Source organism: Branchiostoma lanceolatum, chromosome 1, assembly GCF_035083965.1.
Source record: "Branchiostoma lanceolatum isolate klBraLanc5 chromosome 1, klBraLanc5.hap2, whole genome shotgun sequence".
Classification (NCBI taxonomy): Eukaryota; Metazoa; Chordata; class Leptocardii; order Amphioxiformes; family Branchiostomatidae; genus Branchiostoma; species Branchiostoma lanceolatum.
This window is the reverse complement of record NC_089722.1, coordinates 13,322,503-13,347,235: the sequence shown is the minus strand read 5'-3', so window position 1 is coordinate 13,347,235 and position 24,733 is coordinate 13,322,503. Positions and strand designations below refer to the sequence as shown.

Sequence of the window (24,733 nt, the reverse complement as noted above, 5' to 3'; positions counted from 1 at the left end):
CATTCTTATGTCACAAATACACAGAGAGAAAATAAAGACTTTCAATTTAAAAATCAAATGCTTTTTCTTCTTGCAATGAACAAGTTTATTTCAGATACAATTTTACATAGAACTCACATGCATTTCAACCCGTAACAAATTTCATTGCATAGCCAGATTGTACAATAGATGACAATAGTGGAAAACCATGATTTCATAATCATAATTTTTTTTAAATTCACATGCTAGATATTTACATCCATTATGTAATCCTTAGAGTTGACAAAACTTACAAATTGAGAAGACAACAAAGATGTACAAAAACATATTCATGTTTCCTATAAAAATAAAAATAATCTTTCTCAATAATTCCATGAAAGCTTGTTCAGTTTGTGTATAGACAAGAGAAAGTGCAAAGACTTTATGTCAAAGCTTCTTGTAGATGATGAGACACTAAAATGTCAAATTGGAGAAGATTCTGTCTGTACGCAAAAAGATTGAATCTAAAATTGTTACTTTTTGCTGTTCACCCACGAGTTTGTTACGGTGCCTGTGACAAAAGTGTATCAGAGGAATGACTGAATCAGTGCTACCTACATTTTTATAGGACAACCTGTTCCGACCGCAAATTCAACCTAGCTCACTTTTGCATATTTGGTAGAGTTTCAACGTAATGACAACTTCAATACCCTGCAATGTAATGTGTCAACATTGACTGTTTTTACATGTAGATCCCTACTATTCAGTCTTGTAACTATAGCTAGCTAACTTAAAGCTTAAAGATAAAATTCCTTCCTAGAAGCAGGCATGATTATCATTAATTCAACATTATCCAGAATTTTTCACTTTTCGTCTTAATCAAATTTTTCACTTTCCAGCCACACACTGCTTGCTTCCCTCCTTGTGTCCTCCCCGTACAATCTGCTATACTGTTTCACAAGGTTGTGAAATCATGTTATCTGTGACCAGCCTTAGTAAGCTCCTTTTCAACATAGGCTGGCAATTTTTGCACATCAAAGACTCAAGTTTTGTGACTTCTTCTTCTATACAAATGTGATCTCCGGGTCATCTATTGTAGTCCTGTCCACCTTTGGTGTAGCTGATTGCACAGACATGTCATAGAGAGGCTGTTCAGGTGTATCCAACGCACTTTGGGGAGGCTGTACAGATGGGTCAGATACACCTGGAGGAGGTTGTACAGGTGTGTCCAACACACTCTGAGAAGGTTGCACAAAATCTGATGTGTCACACACAACTTCGATGGGCTGTACACATGTGTCGGACACACTTGGGGAAGAATGATCAGACAAGTTGTACTCCCTTGAAGGGGGTAGTTCATTTGAGTAGCCAGTCAGTAACGGCAAGCCTGTGTTCGAATCTAGGGAGTCTTCAGAACTTTCACTCAGTGTCGGACATTTTTTTGATACAGTTTTGTCCTCCTCTTGCTGCATTTCTGAGCCAGAAAGAGAGGACTGTCTTTCCATGTCAACATCGAAGTTGAAACAAGGTCTCACTTCTGGTGTAGAATTATTTGACAACTGGGATGACGCTGCCTCATCTTTACTCACCGGGTTTTGAGGACGAAACAAGGTATCCTGATTTGGCACATTGTTACTTCTGTCTGTTTGTTCATTCTTGACATGGACTGAAGGGTGGTGCCGACCCACTGTCTGCTGTTCTGCTGACACACCGTGTGTATTATCCTGGTGTTGTGTGATAATGATCGTGGGAGAAGAGCAGCTTCTTTCCCGGGAGAAAGGCTTCGGACTGTTGCTAATGTGTAGAGGACTCAGTCTGTTGTTATTGGATGTGTTTTTGTTGCCCAGTGGTTCCATTTTGATACCTTCACTCTTTTTGCCAGATCCGCTTCCCTCCTTCTTACCCTTTTTAAACAGGCTGCCAGAGGATCCTTTGGATCCAGCAGACGTTTGTGTCTCGTCCGTTTGTCTCCTGATGGTGACGCGTGCGGCCGTGACAAAGGAGTGCTCGGTGGTGGACTCCCGTATGTACGCCATCGTGTTCCGTTCGGGCGTCACCAGGATCACCCAGCACTTTGGGAAGAAGAAACAAGCAAGCAGCCCAAAGGTGGAGGCATAGATCGCGATTCCCTGGGTCATCACGACAAACTCTCCCGTCGTCCCAATGTAGGCAGGGATGATCGAAATCCACACAATGAAGAAAATCAGCATGCTGAGGACGATGAACTTGGCTTCGTTAAAGTTCTCTGGCAATTTTCGTGCCTTGAAGGCGAAGTAGAAGCAGCACATGGCCAGTACCACAATGTAGCCAATCATGACGCCCCAGCCGATCCACGATCCAGCTTTGCACTCCAGGAAGATTTTGTCTCGCTGGATCATGAGGTTCTCCTCGGGGTACGGCGGAGCAGCGAGGCTCCACACGATCAGGACGACAAGCATTCCTAAAACGGCCAGGAATACTGACAGCAGCTGAATACGAATCCCCAGCCACTTACGGTGCAGGCTACTCGGCAGGCGGGCTTCGAAGATTACACGTACGCGGTTTGTCTTCACGAGGATAACGGAAATGCTGATGGCGAAACCCAGGCCCAAAGGATAGGGTCTCAAAATGCAGGTAGCCGCAGTAGGATATCCAATAAAGGGTATAAAGCTGACAAAACACAGTAGGAGACCAAACAGCAGAAGGAACAGTAGTTCGCGACTTGACGCTTTGACAACTGGCGTATTCCGCTTCACGAAAAACAGTATCGTGATCAAAATTGTCAGAATGGTGCCGAGACCGACCAGGGAGAGGAAGACAATGGCCATGGGGTCCGTCCAGTCTAGAAAGTCCACCTCGCGGGGGAGACACTCGGTGCGATCCTGGCTGTTATATTCCCGCTCACCACATGGTATGCACTTGTCTGCATCTGTAGGAGGAATAGAAGGGTGTGCTCAGTGTGTTGTTCTGAACAATGTTTACTGCGTAACAGTTACATGTACACAGTAGTCCTGTATACATGTACTCGTATGTCAGCAACTGTCAGACTAAATTATCAGAAACATGCTCTTCAATTTGCTTTCACAAGGAAGGCTAACTTTAGTTACGTTTGTGAAGGTTAGACATCCAGGTAAACAATATATAAGGAGAAATTCAAACTCTACAACTGGATAAAAATTCGGAGATTTATTTCCGGACGTTTCGAGTGACATCCATCACTCTTCTTCTTGCCCTTACCACACAGCTGACACATCCAGGGGCAGTTAAAATGTTACCCCACAAAATTTTATTATTACCTAATATATAAAGTATGCAAAAAAAAAATAGTTACCTATAGTTGTTGAAATGTTGCCCTCCCCACACGGCAGACAATCCCAGCAACAGGTTGGTTTCCCCTGGATCCTCCCCTTGTAGAAACCAGGCTCACAAGTCTGACTACAGGTAGAGACTGGAACCTATAAACATTACAAACAACAGCCATCAGAAAACGGCAACTGTGTTGTATTCTGGACCAAAATCTGGTTGCTTGACTTGTATGTTACAAGTGGTTGGTAGCTGAGGATCAAGGTGATTTCTCTAGAATAGACTGTGGCTTTGTACATGAAGTAGGCCACACCAATTTTTAAACAAAGTAATGCTGAACTGGACAAACTACAAGTCTGAGGTGAAAATCATTATCCACCTTCAGCCTGCTAAGGTACATGTAGCTGTTTGGCACCAAATTTACGGGGATTATGGAGCAGGGAGAAGGTTATGACTTACCCTGGGAACCAGACTGAGGTTACCGTGTCATTTAGCCAGTTTCTTCGGCTGCCCAAAGCACTAAGCCGGCCAAAATAAAGTTCTAGTCCAAGAGTTGACCAACCCTTGCCCACAGGTAAATGGCTCTTCTAAAATGAAATGGCTGGTCCACTCTCCCGGACTACAACTCCCCATACCATTAATTTAGTCCGGGTGCACTAACTGTCTCCGGCCGCCAAAGGAACTGGCTAGCGACTCGATCCTAGTCTGGTTCCCAGGATAGTTATGACTTAATATGAGAGAGAAGACCCTAGCTGGACATTAAAGGTAAATACATCATTCTTGCATTCTCTATTATATATATATATATAGTATTACGTACCTGTGTGTGCGTGTCGTTGTCCCCATTGTTCCACTGTATGCGTATGCTGTGGTTCAGCTCCAGACCCTGCCTCCCCACGACGTTCGCCACTTGAACGATCTCCAGTCTCCCGTTTCGCTCCTGCCAGTTCAGGATGCTGTACTGCGGCGCAGGCTCTCCGTTTTTGTCAAAGGTCACGGTTTCGCCCACCGAGTCTGTGAAGTTGACGTTCCGTACAAACTGTAGTAGCTCGCGAGGGGTGATGGCGGAAACGTTGGGGCAGGACCTATAGTGGAAGATTTTTTTTTGTAATTTAGAATCAGAATGAACAAAAGATCCCAATGACACTATGATGTCCTTGACCATCCTTACAAAAGGAAACTTAAAAATGAAGCAAACCAAAAGTAGACATTTTTTCAGGTCTCAAGACATGCTTGCATCAATGGGCAACTTGAATGGTGTAGGACATTTTTTTACTGTCCAGAAGCTTACAAATGTACATGTAACAGTGAAACAACGCTCGAGCGACCTGACCTGAACAAACAGCATTCTCGCTGAGTCAGAATGTTTTCTAGGGCCTGGCTCTGATTCATCAGTTTTAGCCAGTGCAAAGCGAAATCCTGTAAGCTGATTGGCTATTTCTTAGAGCGCCCTGACCTAACTAAAGCAAGGTGTAGAGTACCCTGACCCGACTTCAACTAGAGGCTATAAAAAGAAGTGCGGTACCACTCTTTGTCATACTGATGAAGACTTTTGAATAAAAGGTTGAAACCGGTAAATCGTTGTGTCTCAGCCGTCATCCTTCTGACGCCCAATCGACTAAGTAAAACAAAAATATGTCATACTGTGCATGACGTACAGAGCAACAAACTAGCTTGTTTGTTTGTACCTTTTTTTTTATATAGCTTTAATCGAAGGCCCTGTTAAGGGCCGTTTCACATGCGAAGAGGTTACGGGGTCATGAATGAATAATTACAGCTTGTGGACGTTGCAACAGTGACCTTTTGCCAGCCCAGAATAGAAAAAAGAAGAGAACATTATGTGCTGTATAAGTAGAAGCTCACAAATACATGATTGTACAGATACAGACCTGTTGGGCAGTGGGCTGGTTTCAGGACGGCAGTTGAAGATGTTGTGTAGTGCGTGTGCGTAGGCGTAGACAGCCACGTACGAGTGGAAGGCGGTGGTGAGCTCCAGATCGTTGAAGTCGAGCAGATTTGAACCTTCCAGACTCTCCTGCCTGGTGCAGAGAGTGGAGCTGCAGTTCTGCGTGGCTACGTGGATCCCTGGTGTAGGAGACACGTCCTCAGGGGGAGGGGTAGCACACGTCGTGTTATCTTCTTCGTACTTACAGTTGAACTCCTCCTCCCACATGTACTGTAGAAGTTTGTTGTGAGGCTCTTTTAGGGGGCTCAAGCGGCTGAGGTATTCCCAGAAACCCTCGATTCTCCCCCTGCGTAGTTGGATACCCAGGGTGCCACGGGTCACGTTGGTGAACTTGAGAATCGAGGAGGAAGTGGACCAAGCTTCTGACGCGATCCACGTGATGTCTTGCCGCTTCACACGGCTCATGAGAGGTGCCAGGTTTGACCCCCCAATAAAAGCAACAATGACCTTCACATCCGGGTTGTTCTCTATCAACCGAAGGGCGTCATCGATGCCTTCCTCCGCTGTGATGTACTTCGTAAAAGCAACACAGATGCTTCTGTTTTCAGCTTCGGTTAGGAACTGTTCGATGCCAGGTCTCCCGTACGAGTTGTCTCCAGCAATGGTTCCCACCCACGTCCAGTTGAAGTATGCAACGACTTCTGCCATGACTTTGGGTTGTTCAAAATCACTGGGAACTGTCCGAAGAAAATTTGGGAACTGGGATTTGTTGCTGAGTCTTGTGCTAGTCGCAGCGTAGCTGATCATGGGTATGTCGAAAAGCCCAAGGAGATTGGCAACGGATATCGTAATGTCTGAGCTGGTTGGCCCGACGACGCCTAGTGTTGCCGGGTTCGCAAAGTTGCACTGACAGTCATCGTCGAATCCTATTGTGGCGATATTATTCCTGGCTGCAAACCGTAGCGACGCCGCCAGGGCTTTTTTCACGTGATTACAGTCGTCGAAGATGTTGTAGCCGAGTGTGACATTGGGTAGCAACGTTGTACTGTTGTTTATCTCTTCAATAGCAAACCGCATGGCACTGAGTTCACGGAAACCACGGTACCGGAAGTTGTCGCACTGAGCTTCCGTGGCCAGCTGGTTGTTCTGAGGATCCTGTAGTACGGTGTGCATCGAGAACAACCCGCCCAACATGATGTCACCAGGGGAAGACAAGTACCCTTCCATGGCCACAGCATTGCGCCACACCAGGCACATGTAGCAAAGCAGATAAAATGTAGCACTTACAAATGTCCTCTCACAAATCTGTAGCTGTAGCATTTTGGTTGATTTCACTTCCTTTAGATCTCACAAAACTCTTGATTTCACGTGATCTCGCCACTTCCCATCTGACACACCCTGATAGTTCTCATGTCAAGGCAGGTTGGAACTTGTAGAGAGAAACTGTGGGGCAGGCATGAACTGACGTTTACATATTTCACAAGCTCAACTTTATCTCATCTGTGACCTTGACCTACAAGCTTGTGTGATTCTCGTTATGCTCTGCTGTAGAACTGTTGCTTGTCGGAAGTTGGTATCATTGTGATCCATAGGAGGCTTCCTTTAATCAAACCCGTAGTGTAGCTGTGAAGTACTGTAGAGAGCCTTCAGACCCTGGAAATGAAAGGAAAAATGTTACAGGACACAATCATACTCGTCGGTAAATGTTATGGCCTGTACAGCCTTCCATTCATCCCAGCTGTAGTGGAAAGTGTCTTTCACACCTTCTGTTGAGATTTCTAATCAGAAAAATGAGTAATACAAAATGCAATTGCTTCAGAGTCTGGGAACCACAGGAAATGTGTTACTGTAAATGTTGAAATTTTTGCCATGGTTTAATGTTTTTTTTTTTTTCACCGCAAAGTTAAAAAACACCACGAACACTTCATTTTCTCCCTACCGCAAAATGAAAACCTTGTGGACTTAATGCACACTACATGACTCGGGACACAACCGTCCTTCAAATTCTTGGTGAATCTGAAAGCCTTTACTGCCTTTCATAATAGTTGATAATTTCTCATTCTAGTGGACTCTGTCCTTCACACCAATTAGACTGACTACAGATTACTGTTCAGAAAGATGATTGAATTTTGCTTGCCCTACAAATGGGAAAATTGATCTGCCAATGATTGAATGGTTAGTGATGTGAACTTTTGACACTGTAGGAAATGAAGCAAGCAACATGTACAATGTAATATAGAAATGTTGCGGCCCTGCTGCATGAAATACAGTTAATTTAAACTGCAATATGAAGGACCTTTCTGGCTACTGCATACTAAACTGAACAATTGGTACTTTCCTGTGTTATACTGTGATAAGTTGTAAATTCAAAACCAGCCCAACTGTTCTGCCCAAGAGAATTGTAAGCCATCTGTCATGCTAAATCTTCAGTGCACAGTTAAATTTGGTTTCCGGCTTAATAGGGCACTTGTGGGTGCACAACTGGCCCTCGGAGTGGGCCATTCTTTCAAACCATGCCTTCAAGGCAAAGCCAAACTTTGATCTGTACTTGACGTTATTGCAGTAATTTCATTTACCCACACCGGTCCATGCTCATGTTCCTGCGGTCTCACTGGACCCGTATATCACAGGATACCCGTCTAGATAATGGATACAGATGGACACAGAGCCACTTTCCAATCTCATTCCTGTTGGCAACAGGTGTTTTTAACAGGCGGCGGGGGGATAAGTATTCCCATAAGGCCCCCAGCAAAGTCATGGTCAAAGGCATTGTATTCACAGTTATTTCCTTGTCTCTGCATTGTGATATTGTAGAGAGAACCATTTGGATGCAGAGGACGATCGATTGGCATTTTTGGTTAAACTTTTTGTGTTTTACTACAGTAACTGTATACATACAAAACCAAAAGGGCAATCTAGGATTTCCATGATGTATACATTCAAGTTATAGTGAAATACAAGTCTATAAGGACCATCAATCATTCTCAGCAGCAAAATACTTGATAATATGTATAGCACCATCTTACCTATTATAGTATACAGTATTATGATTTAGTTGATGCCTGAGAACTATTATAATTATGATACCTCTTGGGGCTGTTGTTCACCTCTGAATGTTATGAAATGAATTGATTTTGGGATATATTGCTGAATAGCCTTCCTAATGTAGAGCACACATATTCCAGAAATGGACTTAAGACTTTTCAACTCAATAGGATTCTGGAGTCCTTCAAAAGACCATTAGCACAAACCAAAGTGGCCTTCTGAAGTATCTCCTTCCCAAGTCAACTTAATCTTGTTCCCATTTCCCAGAAATGAGCCGTATCAGTTCTGGCTCATTTCTTACACTAGAGGTTGAGACGTTTTCTCACAAAGGGAGCTCCGAATGGCAAATGGCCAGCCATACATGTGCGTATACATCACTAATTTTTTTGACAAAGAAAGATATGTCGAGTTCCCATGACGGACATGTCTCATTGGCAATTCCTCTCTCTACATATAACGTTTTCACACTGTCTTCAAATGTTTGTCTTCATTTAATTATTACCAGTTCCAAACTCAGACTAAATGTTGAATTTCTTAGGGATTTGAAAGGAAAGTGGAAAAGAAAGGAAAGCTGTCATGTGAATTTACCATCACACTAAAATAAAATCCTGGCAATAGAGCCCTGGAAGTGATTGATGTTTAAGAGTTGCAGTGTGAAGGAAGCATGGGAATTTGTTGTGTACTGACAGCTGTACATTAAGGTTATGTTTGTAGTTTCAGTAACAACATTATAGATTTGTCATCGAAAATGACAGCACGAGTCCAGAGAGCATAAAACAGTGACTATATGGCAGACTGGAAATGCCAAAATGTTTTGTGGTACTGAACGTCCTTCAATGTCTCTGAAAATGTGACAGTCACTTTTTATTAAAGGTACCAGATTGGAAAGTGAAATGATTTTGTTAAAGCAGTCAGATTCATGTACACCACAATCAGTCAGAGATTAATACATAATCTGTTCTGGTCTCGTTTAGACGTACATTTGACTGTATTAAGTTAACAACTGGCAGTTAAACCTGTCTGAAACACCTGCTTTTATGGGGTTGAATGGCAGATAATAGAATTGACCTTATGACCTCAAAACCTTCAGACAGTAACAAGAGAAGCTCCTGGGAGTAGACGTTTGTTTACATAATTTAAAATTGCTTCCAGTTGATTACAGCAATGTTATTAACTTCCTGATAATTTTTTAAAAACGTATGCGATGCTTGTAATGTGCAGTTGTCAGTGAAAGATGTCTGTGTCCACAGCCACTGTGTATTTACCCTGTGTGCTGTATTGTTACAAACGTTACATGTATGTTAGCAGCTAATAATTGCACCCCTCACACTCTAATTACTCTGGTAAGTGATCATTATTTGGGGAACTGGAAAGTGTACTGCAGGAACAGAAACCAAATTCTACTCATTGAAGACAGAAACATACAGTAGCTTATATACAAGATGTATACTTGAACCCTAAGTCTCAAACTATAGGCCTGGGGCATAGGAGTGGGAGAGATATAGTGTTGTTTACATTCATTGCTCAATGAGAATCAGTCATAATCTTCTATATATAAGCAAAGAAATCTGACCTACTTTTCTCAGGAACAGAAGATGTTAAACCGGTTAGTGAGTGAGTGAGTTTTGTGTCATGACAGCTGAACAATAATGTGCCTCTGACCCCTCGGAAGTATGTGGGTGTGGGCAGGTAAAATGTTTCTTCCTGTCTATAGCTGTGTATTGCCCATGTTTTATCCTTGGACTTAAAACAGCCATAGAAGTGGAATTAAAAAAAAAATTTTAAGTCTTACAATAATCTTTTAACATTAGAAGGGATATTTGCCCTTTGTGTCATGACACTCCAGCTCCAGGAAGTGTACATGTATGATGCATGTGTGACATTATGTCTTGCCTTGAATCTAGTTAAGTATCAGGACTGTCCCATGTTCCCCCCTTAGTGCATGATTGTACATAAAGGTGTGTGCGAGTGTGATTTAGTGGCTTACCTGGCTGTACGTGTCATATCCCAACAAGCCTGGTATGTTCTGGCTTGTATAGCGTGCGTGGATCATGACCACAGTTCGCACATGAGTGAATCATAACCTTACACCTTAAATGTGTGAGTGTACATTTTGTATGCACATGTTTTCATATCTTACCTGATGTTGTAGTGCCATTACTCTCCACTGTACAGCCCAGTGTATGTTCTAACTAACCCTATGCAACCAGTGTGCCTGCCTAATCTGCTGATGTTCGTGGATAGCTGTGCTTATCGCATGACTGACGCCTTCTAAATGTGACTACTACATGGACACATGTGTCCATATCTCACCTAAGTAGTGTCAGGACTCTCCACTGCACAGCCCAGTACTTAATGTACTAACTAACCCTATCTAACCAGTCTGCCTGCCTGATCAGCTGTGGTATAAGGGAGTCCACATTCCTACCACGCACAATTCCCCCGAAGCATCAATTCTCAAGATTCCATTCTGTCTTAATCTTCCCTGAGGCTGTCATGAAATCATCACCAGTTTCTGTTACTTGGAAGAATATTGGGAAACCCAGTTGACCCATAAAGTTCCACAGAGCAAGAGTTAGTTTAGAGGGTGCGTACAGCAGTTTTACGCCAGGGATTATGACTCATAAAGCGTAACTGATCTTTTAAGTCTATTGACTTTTGCCAGCTTCCCATTACAGTCATGTTAAAGGTATTCAAGACATGTTTTACTTGTTCATTAGTTAGAATAGACTACAGTATGCAGAAATATATGTTATAAGCATTGGATATAGAGCCATGATAGATTTATTTTATTATTACTATTTTCTAAGTTGAGGTAATTATATGGTGGCATTATGATATTTTTCTTTTCTTTTATTTCCCTCATTCCCAAATCTCTACGCTTTCTATCTCAGTTAATGTTGCACTAAAAGCCTTTTCTGAGTAGTGATAGAATGAGAGACTAGTCCACAAACCAAGCGACGTCAAGCTGACTGAGGAAAATGAAGATGTATCGGAAAGTGACAGGAATAGATCATGATGATAACCCTGATATCTTTTCCAGGTATCCTCAATATCAGGCTCTGCGACCAGCAAAGGGGCTGATGACTCCCATTTTTGTGAGCCCAAAATGTTGAACTAGGTCAATCACAAAAACAGCACGTTAACAGAAAAAGGTAATGTCAAAGCGTCAGCTTAGGATCCTGCTATAGAGGTTACCTGACCCCTTCTTTAACAGCCCTGTGGGGCCAAGAATCCCCTGAAATGACAGGGACAGCTGGGGAAATTCCCCTCCATAACACAAGGGGAATGTTTCACACTTTAAATACTGCAGACCCGAGGGCAGACTGGGTCTGTTTTGGAAATGTTTGTTTTGACTACATCATACGATAAATACAATATTGAATCTGTCTTTAACTTTAATATTGTTTTTCTGAGTTGTTTGGTGGATAAAAGTATGAACTGCACCTGCCAGTGGTGGTGACAATCATGTATGCTGTGTGCCCAATATAGAGCACAGTAATGTTACATCAATAAAAAAATATCAGGAAGGGATTTTCCCTGGTTCACTCGAGGTCTTCAAAAATGATGTCATTTTAGAGACTGTGCATTCAATCTTATAATTTTTATATATATTTTTTCACAGAAAAAACACTTTCGATGTCCCTTTTTTTCCCCTTTCATGTAAGTATTGAGCAGATATAGCTATTCAAGGCTGAGTTAAAATTAGCTGGACCTACCGGATCTGTACGTGGAACACTGTGAAATCCGTAGTTTTATGTGCTGTCACCACTCTCTGTAGTCATGTAGTCATGGTAACAGCTCCTGTCTGTAGTCATGGTTACAGATCCCATCTGTTGCCACGGTAACAGATCCTGATGTTCTCACTGCAATGGTTTCTGCTCCCCCTGTGGTTAGTGCGAGAGAGAAAATCAGCTTCATACAGTCAGTAACTTACATACACTGGCTCGGGATAGCTGCATGGCCTAGTCCACTATGAGATACAGGGGTGTTCAGTTCAATGCTGACCAGCTTATAAATACGAGGGGTGATCAATAAGTCCTCGGCCTCACCCAGAAATAAGGTGCACAACCTAAGTTTTGGGGCATAATTATGTATAGTATGACATCTTTTAGCAATATCCACCAAACTTTAAATCATTCTGATCATTACTTTACAGACGACGCTGTACCGTCACACACCATGCCTGTCACGTTCTATGCTTTCCCAGGCACAGAACGTGACACAGCCCGGCCGTCACAGACTGTGCCCGGAAGTGCTGTCAATCACTGTGACTGACGGGGCAGTGATGCCTGCGTTTCCATATAAGGCAGCGTGTTTTTGTTTACCGCAGTCCCCCCACCCCCCGTCATCTTTGTTTTTCGGGGTGCTGGGATAAGGAGGAACAGCGTAATTCTCGTTCTGTAAAATAATTGAATAACTTAGACCTAGAATTGAAGTGGCACAAAAAGACAGTGTCTATAACAGATGCTAGAAAAAAAAAAAAATTTGTAAGACTAAACATATTCTATCCAGGGAAACCAGATCTAGACTAGGATCGGGCCACTTGCCGATTACTTTGACGTCCCGAGGCAGTCAGCTCGCCCGATCTAAATCAATGCTACGGGAAGTTGTAGCCCCGGGCACTGTCCAGGCACGGTTCGTGACAGTGCCGGAGTGTCACAAACCGTGCTTTTGCCCCAGGCACAGTTTGTGACACTCAGGCACTGTCACAATCCGTGCCTGGGCACAGTTTGTGACAGTGCCCTAGTGTCACAAACCGTGCCTGGGGCAAAAGCACGGTTTGTGACACTCCGGCACTGTCACGAACCGTGCCTCAGGACACAGTCGTGAATGGCAGGGTTCGGGACGGATTTCTGTTGTAGAAATTCGTGATGAGACGTCCCGTCTGTTTGTGCCACATCAACTCTAAGTCCAAATCATCCAAGACAAGCGCGAAATGTATTTCAATGAGCGAGAATTACGCTGATTCTTTCTCATCCCAGCGCCCCGAAAAAAACAAAGATGGCGGGCTGCAGGGAAAAAAACGCGTTAGGCAGACTCCTCCCCCTCAAAACACTAAGCTCCGCCCAAAAGCACAGTATGGGATAAGACCCCCTGTGTGTCACGAACTGTGCTCGGTTGGGCACCATTCGTGACGGTGTCCGAGTGTCACAAACCGTGCTTTTGTCCCAGGCACGGATTGTGATACGCGGGCACTGTCACAAACCGTGCCTAGGCACCAAACGTGACAAAGCACCAAACGTGACGCAACAGACGCTCAGTAACATTAGGTGAGGTAGAAGGATAAAAACATGGACAATTGAGCTGTGACTTTAGGTGTGCGGGCCGACTTGCTCTGCTGAAAGTCAGACACCCACTTCTTTTTAGTTGAAATAAGAGGGCAATCTTTATCAAACATTTTGACAATGTCTTCGAAGAACTCGACCCACACAGCTCTGACCAGTGTACCCTTGTTTTCTCTCGTCACTTACCTAATAGTTTTCAAATGGACGTTGACTAAAAAGTATTGACCACAATAATTTGAAATTTGGTGGATATTACTAGAATATGTCAAGCTACATAATCATGCCCCAAAATTCGAGTTGTGGACCTAATTTCTGGGTGAGGCCGAGGACTTATTGATCACCCCTCGTACAATGTTATAATGTTTATCCCATCAGTACAAATGTACAAGCCTGGTAATGTGTGAAATGTTTTACTGTCTCAAGTTATGCAGGCATATGGGGATGTCCCTTTGGTAGCAGCCTCACAGTTGAGCTCCTGGTTCCAATTAGTTTGTAACTGGGAGACCCTGGTTCAATCCTGGGTCAGGACATCTCATTCGGGGCTGCACCCGTCTTTCAGAAGGGACGTAAAATGGGGGACCCGGTACCGTGTTATAGGAGGTGCCTCAAGTCAAGCGCTTAGGGCTAGCATTACCCCTCCCTGTAGAAATATATCCTGCTACTGAAACAGCAAAGTAACTTGCTGCCCTGTGTGCAACTAGGCACTATACAATGGTCTGAACGAATGCAGCCGTGTATGCTGACTTATTCAGGTAACCCAAACTAATGTTATCATTGCCATGCAGGACAATCTAAAGGGATTGAGGGGCTCATTCACAAAAATGAAGCTTGATCTCCTAAATCCTCTTTTGTAGACAAACGTAATAGTCGTGATGTAGTTTGTATGGAACGAGGTCAACTTTGGCTCCCACAGTCTTTATGAACTTCATCCTTTTTTTGACAATTGTGATAATTATAGAAGTTATTTGTCAAATAATTTTTATAATAATTACAAATAGAACATGGCCAACTTAAGTGAGCAATTCAGTTACAGGTGTCCCTATAAAAATCCATTTTGAGATGATTTGAAACCGTTTTTTTTTTTTTGGTCCCTTAATGTTTTGTATGGAATGAGGTCAACCTCAGCCTGCAACTAAGGAACCAGTGTCACAGTAAGTCTGTAAGGAGATGATAAGATTCCTTTAAGTCTGTTATCATTTCTAAGAAGCGTCCATTATATAATTAGCTTTCCCTAGCTGACCTAGTCAACCAGATAAGAACCTAAGGCTAACTATTTGTAAAGAGTTTAGAAAGTCCATCAGTTTGCTGATCTATGATTGGTCAGTCTGGGTCACGTGACCATTTCAGGACATTAGTGTTTCCAATTGTTGATTAAGATAAGGTGTCCAAATGCATGTTTAGATTTAGCCATGTCAGAGTCTATTAGAAGAAATTGGGTTGTACAGACAATATATCCCCATCACAAACCCATACACATGTATCCGTGTAAGTGTGACCCAATATTGACTGCTGAAAGGACTTAAAAGTTTCTCCATCAGAACTCAATCAACCACCTACACAGCCACCGGGCACAAATTATCTTTGCTCGTGACAAAGTTAGAGGTGGAATTGATTAGAATTAGACTCTTCCCCATGGTATCTTTTCCAACTGTAATTGCAGAGTCATTAGAGGGCCTACATGGGGGGATCCAACAACGCTGTATGTTAAATTCGCTTGGACACACTTAGAGTGCCTGCACATTACGCTAAATTCAGAAGATTGAGTTATGCGAAACATGGCCACCTTGTTAGGAATTACAGCAAGAAAAATGCTACTTTTACGAATCGCTATAACAGTAGATTAAAAACAAAATTGCCTATACCTTACGGGGAGGAGGCATGCAGGCTCCCATTGACTAAGTATGTGGGCTGCAATAGCTATTGATCCAATTGGAAGACATACGACCCACTCCAGTTGGACTGATCAATATCAATAATGGATATACTCAGGCGCTGATCTCCCTGTGATATTGCTGATAAATGATCTCGAGCGGCTTATCCATGCCCTGGAACACTTTTGCATGTACTGGGCTACTTAAACACTGTGTAACTGCAGGGGGCCAGGATTTTACAGGGTTCTCCCTAAAGCCCCTGTCACACAGCACGAAAATCGATCAGACGACAAGTCTGCAAGCTCTAAACGACTCTTTTGGCAGTAGTACGCCAGGTGGTCTCGATCATAAACAGATTTTGAGGGATCTACCGCTGTGAATTATGATAGCTATGGGTAGATTTTCAGGTTAAAATAAGCATGAGCCTCTGTTGATTTTAAAATTGGGCGACCATCTGGTGAAAATACTGACAAAGCTTGTGAACATGTGACGGGCTTATCATAAGCATTATGCTGCTGAACCATCTCAGTACCATCTTGTTTAAGTTTTCAAGTTTAGGTCAGTCTTGATAAACAAAACTGTGGCCGATCAAATTCACAAAGCACTCAACGAATTTGATCGACAAAAAACAAATCTTTTAAAGCTTTGTGTGTTTTGTTGTCTTTTTGGTCATACTTGTACGTTTTGTATGATATTCCCAAGTCAAGGGCAACACAAATCCAGTTTAGGATGCAGCGACGATGCCAGCGTGCCGCGGGTCCAGTGAGAGGGGGGCTTAAGGTACAATAGGAGATTTATGGTTTCTACTCACCAAATACATGTATGATAATTTGATATTGGTGCATTGAACACATATAAGGTAACTTGGTATCAAAAGAATAATTACCGGAATTCAAAATGAAATCAGTCAAGTCATAAATTTACTCCATGCTTCCGATAGAGTCTAATGAACTGGCATGAAGAAAGAGGCACTGCCAGTATAATGATTTATCTTACAAGAAAATTACCCATGGGTTGGGCAGCAAAATCATGCTCTTATTACCAAACTTAGCAACACTTACAGAGAAAATGTTATCTGTGTTGCCTCCATTCCAGCATGGGAACAATGACAGCTGCCCAGTACTTCACTCTAACTAAGGAAAATTCTGGCACTTCCAAGCATATAAAAACCATCACTCTATCTCTTAAGCCTTGTATCTTCTCTTCCTCACACAGCAGTTATATTAGATCATTCATAAGATATACCTTCTCTTTTCTACACCGCAGGAATAACAATAGGCCAGGCGATACATGAATCCATTCGTGTGCATCCGTTCTTGATAAATTATTCATACTTTCCTATCAATTTGATACTGAGGTTGAAAAGGACTCGTGGGGAAAATTCTCTTCATGAATGTCAAGAACAGTTATCATCTATTAAATGTTACCACCAACAGAATGTGGTAGCTACAACATTGGATTTGTAGCCGAGAACCCAGGCTTCAGTTGCAGGCACTAGGGATGTACATGAACATGTATGGACCAAGGCTATGTAGAGCACTGGAAGTACAAATCCAGATGGAGATGCACACTGTCCATGCAGCTAAATTCAGGAGAAGCTAAGCCTGATGCGCAGCACAAAAGAAAATCAGATCTACAGAAAAGAACTTTGCAACAGAACTGAGTCAGCTAATAGATGTGATTTATGTGGCAGAGACTCATTCTTGAATAGGACTGTTTAGCCATAGCTGAAGCTGTAGGACTGTGAATTTGGTTTTTACCACGGTCAATATCGATTGACCAGGCCATATGGCCACACCTGTATGGGTCACGTTGTCAATGAACTAGTAAATTAGTTTTCAGGTACAGCTATGGCTCTGGTATCTGATTCCAATTATACAATACACTAGAGCCATGTTGGTATTGGTATTTCCACAGTCCAATGAAATAAGTTATTTTTTAAAACACAGCCAAGCCTGTACAAGAGATGGCCTCTACTCAAGGACCACCTGGCCAATATGACCACTTTTAAGTGGTCCTTACATAATGTTTCCCATTGACACAATCGTTAAGAATCTTGTCTATAGTGACCACCTGTCTACATAGACAGGTGGTTCATTTTATCGGACCCTGATCTTTGGCAGTTTGGGCTGTACTAAAGGTATGTTATCACAAACCAAAGATGACAAAAAAAGTACCGAGGAATGGACTCCTGGAACTCATTTCATTCAACATGCTACCCATGTGCTGTGAGACATATTACGCTGACGGGTCACGCATTGGGGCCGGTTCTGAGTGACAAAATTAAGGGTAGTCATCAGTACTAGTCACGTTCGTCCTTACATAACAGGATTCACCACAGCCAATGGGGGCCATTCTAGGGACAACCATGGATGTGTGGTTCAAAATTCACTGCCGCCTTATGGCTAAACAAAGTTGCCGAGGATTTTTGCCAGTTGGCGGCCAGTTCTGTCATATACTCTCTGGTGAAAGTCCTGCACCGGCTGCACGGCCAGATAAAAACAAAACAAACAAGACAATCCATCCAAGCCTTCTCGAGTTATGCTGTACGTTACACACAAACACACGAACAAACGCTACCCTCTGCATAACCTTCTCGGCGAAGGTAATAAACATACGACCAAGGAGGTTATATAGTCTATATACTACTAATATAGCTTCCTTGATTCCTGTTCTGGAAACTGATAAGAGTTTACCCCCAAAGGGCACAAACCGTTCGTACGTAACTCTTTTCAGAAGAGTATACAGGGTTCACCGTAACGGCTGTAGCTTTTGTAAAATTTTGAATTGGGCTACTTGACTTTTCCCCACTTTGGTGGTCGATGTATCCCACTCTGTTCCTGGTAACGTTTATGTGTACAGTCGGGCCGGCCGAAACACAAGAAGGCTGCGGCACGGATAAAAATGTTGACCGCTTTCATCGTCGCATAAGCCGAATGCCGCTGATTTACCGCCAACCATTTTTACCTCAAACATGTAAATACAATATTCATGTCATTACTGATCATGAGTTTAATACAGAAACATAATTGACAGGATGAAGGTGATATAGACTAACGTTTCATTGCAACACTGCAGCAAATTGTAATCGAAGTTTATGGGCAGGACAAAATCGAATGTACATATATAATTGAAGTACAGAGTCTATATCTATACACGATTGGTTGGATTGTAACATTGTACAGTAGGATCTATAATAAACGTTAGCAGTCTGTCAATGTATTTTCGCAGTTCGAAATTTAAGGTTCTTGCTGGTTATAAGGCTACGCACCTGTTATGTCACTTGTTCGGGTCACCGGTAAACCTGCCGCAAGGAAAACGTGCGTTCAACCGTACCCCGTCTTCCAATCATGTAGGCAAGCCACCGTACAGACGGCAGGCACAGGGTGGTTCCTCTAAAGACGGCAGTGCGGTTCAGAACACAACAATCCCGCAGGTCGGTGTGTCAGTCCGTGCCAATGTCTGAGCTTGAACAATAGCCACCAGCGGCTCTTCGGAACGCACAACCCGTAGTAGTACTGTACGCAGAAACAAGTCGTACAGTAGCACGGGGCAACCACGCTGTATAGGTCCTGTTCCGCACCGCAGTCGAGTATTTGTTAGCCTCCATTCCAGGCTCCTTGGCAGGTATTTTCATCAACATTTTACTGATTCCGAACTGTTATGTGACTGCTTCTGTCCTAGGATAATTCGAGGCCGGGAAATTCTAGATTTTTAGAATGGCATCCGTCACAACATGACATCAATCAGACAATGGTGCGTGCATATTCAAGCACAAAACAGCAATATTAAAGCCCCTGTGACAGATCCTGCTGAGGAGGTTACATCCGGCACTGTGGGCAGAGGGGTGGGCGTGTCCTTCCTTTGTCGTCACGCTGTGTGGCACATCTAGGACTTGTTCAGCCAGCACTGCGCGCTAGGTCACAGTATAGTATAGTCCAGGGGAAAATAAACGGACTACTTGAAAGACGTACACAACGCGGCAAAAGAGAGGCACAAAAACAAGCTGGAGGTTAACCTTTGTGACTCTTGGATGGCGTCTTTTGTTTACAGTCTCCTGTTTAGCCCAAACTGACATAGAGCTAACGACAAGCAAAGGACGGCCCCAAAGAACGCCACTACTACTACTGGAGATACAGAGCTGAAGCCATGATTGTTCCTGCTCGCTCCGTCTAGAGTTCCAGAATATGGAAGGAAATTGACTATGAGACTTATCTAGTACATTTGTTAAACGTTACATACATGTGTAGACGATTATATAATAAGTAGGTCCACCATCTCCTTCTTTTGTTCAAGTTATTAACAAGCTGTTTTACTTGTATAGAGACAGCCAAGTGCGTAACCCGCTGATTGGTTTCCCAGTAAAACAGGGGAAAAGACTGTAGTTAACGTTCCTTCTCTGTCAAAGGTCCCTGTCAATCCTCGGTGCTTCCCAGAATAGCTTGTACACGTCACCGACAATTTGCGGGTTTTGCGTTTATCGTGACCTCACGCCTGTACTTCTTCCTGTATGAGTTCTTCTGTTCCAAGTGCAATGACGTAGCAGCGAACTTTGACCAATTTCCAAGTAACTTAAGCTGTGGTACTTTTACTTTTTTTTCAAATTCACCATCATCGGAGAGGGCTGGGCTCCAAGCAGATGTAAGGATCCGGCTCATTCTCGATGTTAGTATGCCTGTTTTTGCAATATTTTGTAGTCTTTTCTGGTATTGTTTTTCTGACAGTTTTAGACGATACAAGAGAAGAGTTACTTACTAGATGTTGCAAAAACACCGGGAATGAGCTGGCTCCTTACATCTGCTTTGAGATTATGGCAAGGCGTGTGGTTAGTATAGCCTGTATTCACACAAGCTCTCGGCCGGAGGTTACTGACCCCCAGCCCACAGGATCGGTTGGCCACTAGGAGCGCGATTCGTCAGGCTAGTGGTTAGTATAAATAGCACCATTTGAAAAGACGTAATGTTACATGTAACGTTACAATAGTCAATACAAAACGAGCGAAAAGCCGCGTTCCGAAATCTCGCCGTTCCCAAACACATCTGCTTGGAGTCTAGCTGACCGTCCACAATGCATGGTGATACGTACATGTATGCCCGTGCTCCTCTTCACATTGCTCTAATCTATAGGCACAGCATCAAAACTTTGAAAATATTCAATAACAAGTACTTAAGCAGGGATCTCCCCAGAAATACAGAGCAGGATGGGGGGAGGGTGCCAAGCACACGGTGTGTGTCGCGAGGGGGGAGGTCTGGAGGGGAATGCGAGGAGCAGCTATTGCATTTTGCCTTTTCCAGATACAAACTGAAGTGATTTCCTGCAAGTTCAGCTTTGCATCTTGTCTAATTGTTAATGAAATTTTGAGTTTTTAGCAAAATTACAGGCTTGGCTGGGGAAATAGTCAAAGAAATATCCTAACTTTGACAATCAACAGGATGGAGCTGGGATTAGAACAGGATGGAGGAGCGCCACTGTACCATTCTTTAGGGAGATCCCTGCTTAAGTCTAGACCCTTTGGGACTCTTGGTTAACTTTCTGGGCGCAGGGTTCAATGCGATTAACCAAAGGAATTATGTTCTATTGTCTGGCTTAAACCAACAAACTTATAAATACAACATACCTGGTTCTATTGTAAAAAGAATGGGAAAAGAAAACTAACTGTGTAAAGAGCGAAACGCCCCTGAAAGCTTTTATATCTACCCCGCACACAGCAATCATTTATGTACAGAACATGTAAACGATGTTTCCGAGTACTAGAACTCCACTTCCTGCGTGGGGACGCGTTTCCAACTTCCGCTGTACGTGGAAGTGAATACAAGATGTGAACTTCAAGGGAAGAACAGTCTCTAGCCGAACGGAGCGATGCCAACCTTCTCGGAATCTGATTAACAACGATATCAGACATATCACAGAGTCTGCGTGTAGAAGTCAGTGTTTTGCCAAATGGGTCCGTTTTCACCAATACGTTTGTTTCTATGTATAACTAAGACAGAAGAAGTTCGTTTTGGTTTTACCTATTACGTCCAGACCCTGTTTTACGTCGATGAAGGTTAGACATCCAGGTAAGAAGATACAATTTTGAAACCACTATCAGTTATACTAACAAAAGATATCGGATGCTGTCTGAAACGTCTGAATGTTTCAAAATTTTATCCAGTTGCTTTATTTGGCATTTTACCTATTGACTACTAGTATTTCTATACCAATTTTACGCAATTGGTTTGTTTTGTAAAACTATGTGTGATCGTTTTTCGCCGTCCTGCGTTCCTTCACGTTTAAACTTAGATAATGGCAGGGTGCGGTCTGGTGACTCACTCTGTATGGGGTTACCAATTACAGTTAGCCCCGGCTCGTACAACGTGAGTTCTATGAACACGTGTCACATCAAAGAACTAAACTTTAAATTTATAGTTTTATAGTGGTGCCGCCTATATATCAACGCTAGCTACGCGGATAATCTAACAAAAGGTTTTATACGGGTCTTTTTGTCTCAAACGTTTAGAACACCGACACCGTGACGTAGGATCGATGTTGAGATAACCAGGACCGTTATACCAAACGTTTGTATGGAGTTTCTGTAGGCTAATGTCTGTACTCTTGTAGAACATGAGACCTGTCTGAAGTACAAGTATATAAGAACAGGTGTTTCTGTCTTGCCTGCTACCTGCTTTAACTACCTCACCTGGCGACGATTTTACTTGACCTTTAAAGTTTCTATCCTGACCTTTGAACTAAGACACGAAAAGGGAAAGGGAAAACGTAACTACAAATGTATTTCTTTGCAAATCAAGTATAGCTAGAACAGAACAAAGTACTACCTAGAAGTTCGGACCGTGTACTATATTCCTTTCATTTCAGGAAAGAAAGTAACTGAGGAAGGTTTACTGTTGTAAGTTACACCTGCCGCCATGTTGGACCTAAGGTTAGTTGCGGTATTCACGCCTCCCCCCTCCTTTCCTAAACGAACCGGAACTGGCCATGTCGAAATCTGCCATTATCGAATTTGTTCACCTCTCGGTAAGAGTAATTAATATCCTCCAAACAATGACGACAGAGGCTGCTGTGCAGAGACAAGTGGTTCAAGCGTGTTCACCTGTTCCAGTACAAGCAACACCCGCCATGCAGAAACAGCTCTGTTAGTCGGGAAGGCTAGGGGTGTATCTTTGCGCCCTTGGTTAAACATTGTTTAAAGATTGACTATAGAAACCGACCCAACTTGACCGCTACTTCAACAGAAGTCACGGTGGGTCAAAACACCGGGGTAACATTTACAAGTCAAGCTGTTCTAAGTCAAGATTTTGGCCTAACGCCCGCGGCGTTATGTTTAACTTGCACTGATTGATCCAAACAGAATTAGAAAAAAACAAGTGTTCAGTTAGAATGTCGGACCTTGCTTCTGCTGTGTGCATTATACATGTATGATGATTTATGACGTTAGACGTTAACAAGGCCATCTTTAATGGCCTTATTAGCCTGTAGACGTGAAATGAATACTTAAATTGTCGAATTACGTAAGAAACGTGAGACGCAGTCTTACCTACATGTGTCAGCAGAATTTCTTAAGGTGCTTGGGTCCTTGAGAAACGCGGGACTTTCTAGTAAGGTTCACACCTTGAGTGGCAACAGATCAGTGGGCTGATGTACCAACGGACGAACGGCAACAAACAACGGTGTTTACACAGTCAACAACGCGATGTTTACGTCTGGAAACTTCGGTACAACCTTGTGGGGTGGACTTGATACGGGACCTTCCCACCAACATACCTCATTAGCATATCTACCTGAACACTATTTGAGCTGACTAACCTGTGCTGAATAACCCAAGGTCGGGGGCACAATGCAGGTGCACTGAAGGGCTTCGTGTGCTTCTCCGTAGCTAGCCGTGACACCTGCGTGCTCGGAGCCGTGACACCTGTACTCACCTGTTAGGTGTATCTAGAGCAAGTGACCCGCGGTCGGTACGGCAATGGGCAAACAAACTGTCAAAGTGGACCGGACCACTTCAAGTTACAGGGGTGTTGGTACCGTCTACAACTCTCATTAGACCTGCGGCACGCTGGCGGCGTCGCTGCGCGCGTCCCAAACTGGATTTGTGTTACCAAGGAGGTTCCTTGGTGTTAACCTAGACTTTGCAATTGTAATATCATTCAAAATGTACAATATGACCAAAAAGACAACAAAACACACAAAGCTTTAAAACATCCGTTTTTGTCGATAAAATTCGTTGGGTGCTTTGTCAATTCGATCGGCCGCATCGACGCCGCCAGCGTACCGCGGGTCCAGTGAGAGGGGGGCTTTAGGTACCACATTTTTGTGCCTATGTCTACAGTTTTTAACTATCCAAGGTAAGAAGGAACGGGAGAAATGGGCAAATAAAGATATCCGGGAAGTGACCTCGGTCCCTGGATTATATTTCTAACCAAACTGCTAGCGTGCTGTTTTCTTTCATTTGAGCCGGACTGCCATGATATATTATATGATGTTTTCGAGGTAATTAGTAAGCAAGAGAACCTCTGACGTTAACTTACTTCACTATTTGGACAAAAGAAGCTCGGTGCTGGATTCTGATCCCGATAAGATAATGTTATATCTTATCACAATATTGAGTTACTACACAAATATGCTGATCAGTCGCCGAAGGTTTTTCCCAAATTCTATATAATCATGCAATCCCAAGGCACACATCATTGTAATGTACATGATCATATGCTAGTACATTTTGTATACTTATGGATTCACTTGGACTACACTACAGTATAAGGATATGACTACAGTTTATCTTTCTTATATTTTATCCGACCCATACCTATGACCTCAAAGAAAAGTGGCCAGCAGGCCGATTTGCCGTGAGCATTTCAGGACTGAATAAATGTTCTAACAAAGAAACAGAATCAAACAAATTTTTACGAGCGAACATTATAAAAAAAAGCAGGGCATTGAGCTGTGTTTCAACAGAGAGGTCTTCAAATCTTCAATTCAACGTCAAAATCATGAATAAAGACCTTAAAATTATTCATCATACATTTTTGCACACTATCGTATCAAAGAACAGGTACAAACAAAGACATATACACCTGTCGGTACGAGTATTGTAGTCTAGCATATAGGTTCAGCTTATTTCTCGCTTATTGGTAAATCATAGTATGATATCAAATGGTGAAAACGTAGGGTTGTATGGGTTTAGCTATAGTCAGTTTATCACGAAACGCATTAGGAATGCTAGAAATAACATAGATATACATGTGCACTTACTTGATCGGTACAACAAGTTCCTCTCACAACAGCTATGGACACCGTCAGCGCTACTGAGCTCCGAGCAACTCAATGCTCTGACTCTTGTGAGCTCTCTCTTGTGGCTTTCTTGTCTCTAATTTATATACATGTAG

At 42.9% G+C, this 24,733-nt stretch overlaps 1 protein-coding gene across 6 annotated transcripts; it reads right to left on the bottom strand.

Annotated features, from left to right (window-relative positions):
* Positions 1 to 58: 58 nt before the first annotated feature.
* On the bottom strand, positions 59 to 24,733 carry LOC136435749 (extracellular calcium-sensing receptor-like). 6 transcript variants are annotated; one of them, XM_066429447.1, is made up of 7 exons: positions 24,600 to 24,733; positions 11,911 to 12,078; positions 5,130 to 6,799; positions 4,766 to 4,858; positions 4,061 to 4,325; positions 3,269 to 3,392; positions 59 to 2,866 (listed from the first exon to the last, which is right to left on the bottom strand). In XM_066429447.1, exons 3-7 carry the CDS (start codon positions 6,464 to 6,466, stop codon positions 1,023 to 1,025), a joined length of 3,663 nt encoding a protein of 1,220 aa, XP_066285544.1. In that variant the 5' UTR covers positions 6,467 to 6,799; positions 11,911 to 12,078; positions 24,600 to 24,733; the 3' UTR covers positions 59 to 1,022. The 6 variants fall into 6 exon arrangements, with proteins under 6 accessions (XP_066285544.1, XP_066285551.1, XP_066285560.1 ...); XM_066429454.1 differs by lacking the exon at positions 24,600 to 24,733 and adding an exon at positions 23,154 to 23,270; XM_066429463.1 differs by lacking the exon at positions 24,600 to 24,733 and adding an exon at positions 22,885 to 23,112.